General features: G+C 36.1%; 1 protein-coding gene across 1 annotated transcript; it reads left to right on the top strand.

The window, feature by feature from the left end:
- Positions 1-252: 252 nt before the first annotated feature.
- Positions 253-1,278, top strand: LOC145131948 (uncharacterized). Its single transcript, XM_079066590.1, has one exon. The coding sequence runs from the start codon at positions 253-255 to the stop codon at positions 1,276-1,278; it is 1,026 nt and encodes a 341-aa protein (XP_078922716.1).
- Positions 1,279-6,205: the final 4,927 nt, after the last annotated feature.

The raw sequence follows: 6,205 nt of genomic DNA, 5'->3' as shown, positions 1-6,205 counted from the left end.
CATACAGGTACATATACTACACTAATTTATACAGGGACTTAAAAAATAATTACCCTCAATATATGAATCTTTGCTATTTCGTTTGGTCATGATGTGTATCATTATATTTTCTTGGATTAACAAGTTTTTGGTTTCCATATATTGGATTTATTTGTAATGTGATCTATTTCGTTTATGCACACCAACGGTTTGTTAAAATGCTTCAATAAACAGGAAACATATATTGCTTGTTGATGCTATTGTAAACTGAATATGGATAAGTCTTGGATGGGAGTTTACAGAACATCAGAAACCTATGTAAAGGATGTTGCAGAATTCTTGAAATATGCAGTACAAAATTACAAGATTTCTAATAATATGGATCCTGTAGATACCAAAAATATAAGAATTCCATGTCCATGTGTCAAGTGTGTAAACCACATATCTCATTCGGTGTATGTGGTAGATGATCACCTATTCAGGAATGGAATTGATGAAACATACACGAACTGGAATAAGCATGGAGAAATAGAGGAACGACCCAGAAGATATATATATGAACATAATTTTGACATGGACACGTCATACGTTGTTGATTCCACGAACATGAACACAGAAATGCCAGCATATGCTGCAGAAACAGTAGAGATGGTTGAAGCTGTAGAAGAAAAGTTTATTGGGAACCCTAAGAAGTTTAGAGAACTGATAGAAGATGCCGAGAAGAAACTATATAAAGGGTGTCATAATTTCACAAAATTATCTGCAATCATACAACTACTCAACTTGAAGAGTAAGAATGGAGTATCAGATAAGTGCTTTACAGAATTATTAGTTTTGATCAAAAATATGTTACCAGAAGGAAACGAAATGTATAGTAGTACATACGAGGCCAAAAAAGCATTCAAGGCAATGGGTTCAGGGTATACTAAGATACATGCATGTGTTAACAACTGTATACTTATAAGAAACGAATACACAAACATGGCAGCATGTCCTACTTGTGGTAAATCAAGATGGAAGGTCGATGAACAAAAAAATAAAATTTACAAGTATATTCCTGCAAAATTTTTGTGGTACTTTCCAATTATTGTGCGCTTGAAACGACTTTTTCAGTCCAAGACTACTGCAAAAGATTTAACATGGCACGCAACAGACAGAAAGGTGGATATTGGTGTTTTAAGTCACGCAGCTGATTCACCAGCATGGGCTGCCATTGATGACAAATATCCTGACTTTGCTGGGGAACCAAGAAATTTGCGGCTAGGCATTTCGGCTGACGGGGTCAATGTGAACATATGAAATAGGAATCGTAGTGTGTGGCCTATTTTAACTGTCATTTACAACCTTCCACCATGGTTGTGTATGAAGAGAAAGTTCATCATGCTTTCGTTATTGATTTCGGGAACACCAGGAAACGATATTGATGTGTTCCTAGCACCTTTTATTGATGATCTGCAATTATTATTTGATATTGGAGTTGAAACATACGATGCATATGCATAAGAGCAGTTTAAAATACGTGCAGTTGTGTTATGGACTATTAATGATTATCCTGCTCTAGGTAGATTAAGTGGATGTCCATACAGCGGATTTCAAGGTTGTGTTGTATGTGGCGAAGAAACACACTGCCTTAGACTCCCTGAATCGAATAAGAAAAGTTATGTTGGTCATAGACGATTTCTACCGTATGATCACCCGTTGAGAAGACAAAAAAAGTCATTCAATGGACAACAAGAGTTCTCACCCTCTCCAAAACCTATGAATGGGGAGGAAATATATAATAGGGTCAAATTTGTAACATCCGGATTTCCAGGTATTACGTTTTGATCATTTATTTTGAGTTAAAGAGAGGGACTCAACGAGTTGACGCTTAGACTCGTCGAGTAGGATCACGATTGCTGACTGGATTAATGAATGGACTCGACGAGTCGGAAAGAGTGGACTCGACGAGTCCGTGCTGTGGGCTGAAACCCTAAATCTCCGGGCCTGCACCCTATTTAAAGGACCTTATGGCCCTTATTTGCGGCTACCTTCGTCTTTGAGAGTACCAGAGCATCTGTGAGTCTTGTCAGTGAGAAAGGAGGACATTGTTCACCATTTCTTGTGTGTTTTAGCAAGAAGGAAGGAGGAAGGACAAGCTAGGCGGGTTGGGGAGCTTGGATCTACTTCCATTTGATCAGAGGAAGCTGTTGGAGGTATCAATCTGTGCTTATCCTCGTATTTATGATGATTTAGTTGAATCTAGGGTTTCTTTATGCATTATTTAGCTTGAATCTGGAGTGTGTGAGGTCCCACGGTGAAATGATTCTTAGATCTGGACCTTAAGAGGTCCAGAGAGCCCCTATCACTCTGCTTTATGCCATTCCTTTGAGGTTATGAGCCTAGGTGGCCATTTTAGTAGTTATTTCACCAAAAGAAGCCTTGGGTGCGTTGCATGTAAGTCAAGATTCGACCTTTACGTGGTTATTGGTCGTGGGGAAGTCAGATCTATAGTTTTGAGAAGCAGATCTGACCTCAGAAGGTCATTTGAGTGTTGTCATGGGAGCAACTCGTCGAGTTCATAAGTAGACTCGACGAGTCGAGTCGGGGTTGCCCTGCGATTCGTTGCAGAGAAACCCGGCGAGTGGAGGAGGGACTCGACGTGCCAAGTAAGGCTTAGAAGGATTCAGAGGACCCGCGTGGACTCACCGAGTCGCCCGGATGCACTCGACAAGTCTGGTCAAAGTTTGACCGTTGACTAGATTTGACTTCATTGACTTTTAGGGTTGAGTCAATGTTTGGACTTGTGAGCCATTGGAGGGGTAGAATGGTCTTTTACCCTTCTTAGAGAACTTAGAGAGGGATTAGCCTAGTCCTTGAAAATCATATTAATTAAAGTAATTATTTTATGTGATTAGGCGAAGGCTAGATCAGTATTTCCGAGTTCGAGGTTTACCGAGTTATCCGGGGTGAGTCTTCTCACTATACTTTACCTTGAGTGGTAAGTAGAGTTATGTGACAGAGTATCTCGTATGCTATGTATGTGATGTGTTGCATTGCATTATTTCTATGTGATTTGTGTTGTGTGTATTCCAGAGTTTACAGAGTGAGGACCGGAAGGTCCACAGAGTTAGGACCAGAGGGTCCACAGAGTTAGGGCCAGTGGGCCCACAGAGTTATAGCCTCGAGTGGCTAATATGTGTTATATGTGGTATTTTGGGGAACTCACTAAGCATTTATGCTTACAGTGTTTTGTGTTATGTGTTTCAGGTACCAGTGAGGATCGCGGGAAGGCGCCGGCATGATCAGTACACACTTGTGGAGTTTTTATGTATTGTGATCTTGGGATAAATTTTATGGATTTGATATGTGATACATGGAGATGGATAATATTTATGAATGAAATTATTATTTTAATAGTGAAAAATTGTTTTGGAATTTATGATGTTACAAAATTTATAATTAATAAATGGGGAAAGGTGTCTAAGGGAAAGGAGGCAGAAATCCAACAATCTACAACTGGAAGAGGTGGGAAGATTAATAAAAAAAAGAGAAAATCACACCAAGTGGGTACTTCAGATGTGGGCCAGCAAAATAATACATACTGGAAGAAATTCAATATATGGTATAGACAGTTAAGGTATTGGCGCAACAATTTGATTCCATATTGTATAGATTTATGCATGTCGAAAAGAACGTGGGCGAGAGTTTAACCGGAACTGTGTTGAACGTTCCCAGGAAGACTAAAGATGGTTATAAAGCTCGATTAGATTTGGTTCATTATGGTTTAAAACCAGAGCTGCATCCTAAGATATAAGGGAACAACACAACACTTCCCGCAGCAGGTTGTACATTGACAAAAGAGGAAAACGACAAATTTTGTGAGACTTTATACAACTTAAGGGTTCCTCAAGGGTATTGTTCTAATTTTTCTAGTTTGGTGAGTCTGAAGGATAGGAAGTTGATCGGACTAAAATCACATGACAATTACATGCTCATGCAACAATTTTTGCCCATAGCAATTCGATCTATTATGCATCCACCCACCAGAGTTGCTATTACAAGGTTTTGTTTCTTTTTCAAATGAATATGTAGAAAAGAAATCAAACTGGATGAGCTCGATAAGTTGCAAGAGGAGTTATGTGTAACCTTATGCCTTCTTGAGAAACACTTTCCACCATCATTTTTTGATGTGATGATTCATTTAACCGTTCATCTAACTAGGGAAGTAAAATTATGCGGTCCAATATTCTTTAGAATGTTATTAAGGGGCACGTGTGAAACAAAAATAGACCAGAAGGATGCATTGCAGAAGAGAATGTTGCAGAAGAGATGATTGAGTTTTTTAGTGAATTCCTTAAAAAGATGGATACTGTTGGTATTCCACCTGACAATCATAACAAATGTTGAATTCATAAAGGTGTAGATAGTAGTTCTATTACGGACAATACTCCTCTATCAGCTGCTAAATCGGTAGAAGTTTCTGCAGAACTATTCAGCAAAGCACATTTCTTTGTATTGCAAAATACATCTGAAGTACTCCCGTATATCAAGTAAGTTTTTTCACATTTATGTTTTTTTTGTTATAATATTAACATTAACGTATTGACAGACGACACATGGAATTTTTGCAACATCAACACCCTACTAAACGAAAGGCACATCTAGAACAAGAGCACACTAATACATTTGGTCATTGGTTACGAAAGGAGGTACATTCTTTTCATATATGTTGTGTTGTTTGTTATGTATTTCTTTATTTCTTAAATTCATAATCTAATTACAATTCAGGTACAGAGAGAGTTAGGGGGCTGTAGAGAAAGTATAACAGAGACAATGAGATGGATTTCACATGTACCCAATAAGAACATTATTAAATACGATGTATATGCTATCAATGGATATACTTTTCGTACAAAAGCTCGTGAAGGTAAAGTTTACCAAAAGAGTGGGGTTAGTGTCGTTGCAACTGACACACACATCAGTAAAGAAGTTGTAACATATGCCAAAAACACTTATTATGGTGTTTTACAAGAGATATGGGTACTAGATTATCATTTTAAACGAATTCCAATTTTCATGTGTGACTGGGTTGACAATAGAAATGGGGTAAAAAGGGATAAATTGGGGTACACACTAGTTGAACTAAAAAGATTAGGCCATAAAGGTGATCCCTTCATATTGGCCTCACAAGCACAACAAGTATTTTACGTGATAGACCCGCTCGATCAAAAAATGTCTATTGTGTTCAAGACACCTCCCAAAAATTACAGAGATACATATGAAGATGTAGATGAAGAATTTAGTATTGTAGTTCCTCATAATGATAATATATTGCCACGTGTAGACACACTTGACTTGCAGAAGGAAAATGATTATTTTCGTACTGATTGTCATGGTATTTTTATACGTACGGTATGTGTTTCTTAATGTCATGAATTACATTTGTAGCGATAATATTTTTCCTTATTTTAACATTTAATGATCTTTATTTTTGTTTGTAGAAGGGAAAGGCGAAACCTTGAGCATATCGTTACATGGAGAATAAGAACATGACAAAAAATGACGATGTACTTTCCTTAATATCTTTTTACCATATTATACCATCAAACTATTCTGGTGTAATATTGTTATAACTCAAAGTTATTTTTTTTCATTTTTTTACTGTAATGGTGGATGACATGTTATAACATAAACTGCATGTTATAGCAATGTACTTTTGTTATGTAATGTTAAACAAAGTTGTATTCTTTTCATTTATTTATCATACTATTCTGTTAAAATAAGTTGTATTCTTTTCATTTTTAATGGTGTATGATCTCGTGCAATTAAAAGAATAGATGACAAAAAGGGCAATTTGGTCCTTTCTTATAGCTCTTATTCAATACAACTATATTGTTATTTGTTTTTGTTTTTATTATATTTAGTTTTTTTTTGTTTTTTTCAGAAATTGTTTCTAACTTTACAAAACTTCCATTCAATTTTTTTCATTAATTGATACAACTCTTTAATTGCAAAAAAAGCAATGTACTTTTGTAAAATACCATGATTGAACTTTTTGTTCATTTTTTATTCTGCCAAATCATATCAAAGATAAATATGGTTATATTTAAGAGTCTTCCAAATACAACAGTACAACCAGAATGAACATTAAATAATTATAGTAACATATTCAATGAACGACCCCTAATTATACCGATAAGATATTATTGTTCTTTTATAAATATATTTACATATAGACACATAT

The sequence above is a fragment of the Lactuca virosa genome, chromosome 8 (genome assembly GCF_052849685.1).
Source record: "Lactuca virosa cultivar CGN04683 chromosome 8, Lactuca_virosa_CGN04683_v6, whole genome shotgun sequence".
NCBI lineage: Eukaryota > Viridiplantae > Streptophyta > Magnoliopsida > Asterales > Asteraceae > Lactuca > Lactuca virosa.
The sequence above is the reverse complement of the archived record's forward strand: the minus strand, read 5'-3'. Positions and strand labels throughout refer to the sequence as shown.

What these genes read in the sequence shown, in the direction of transcription:
- LOC145131948 (XM_079066590.1), top strand. Translation starts at nt 253, where the DNA reads ATGGATAAGTCTTGGATGGGAGTTTACAGAACATCAGAAACCTATGTA.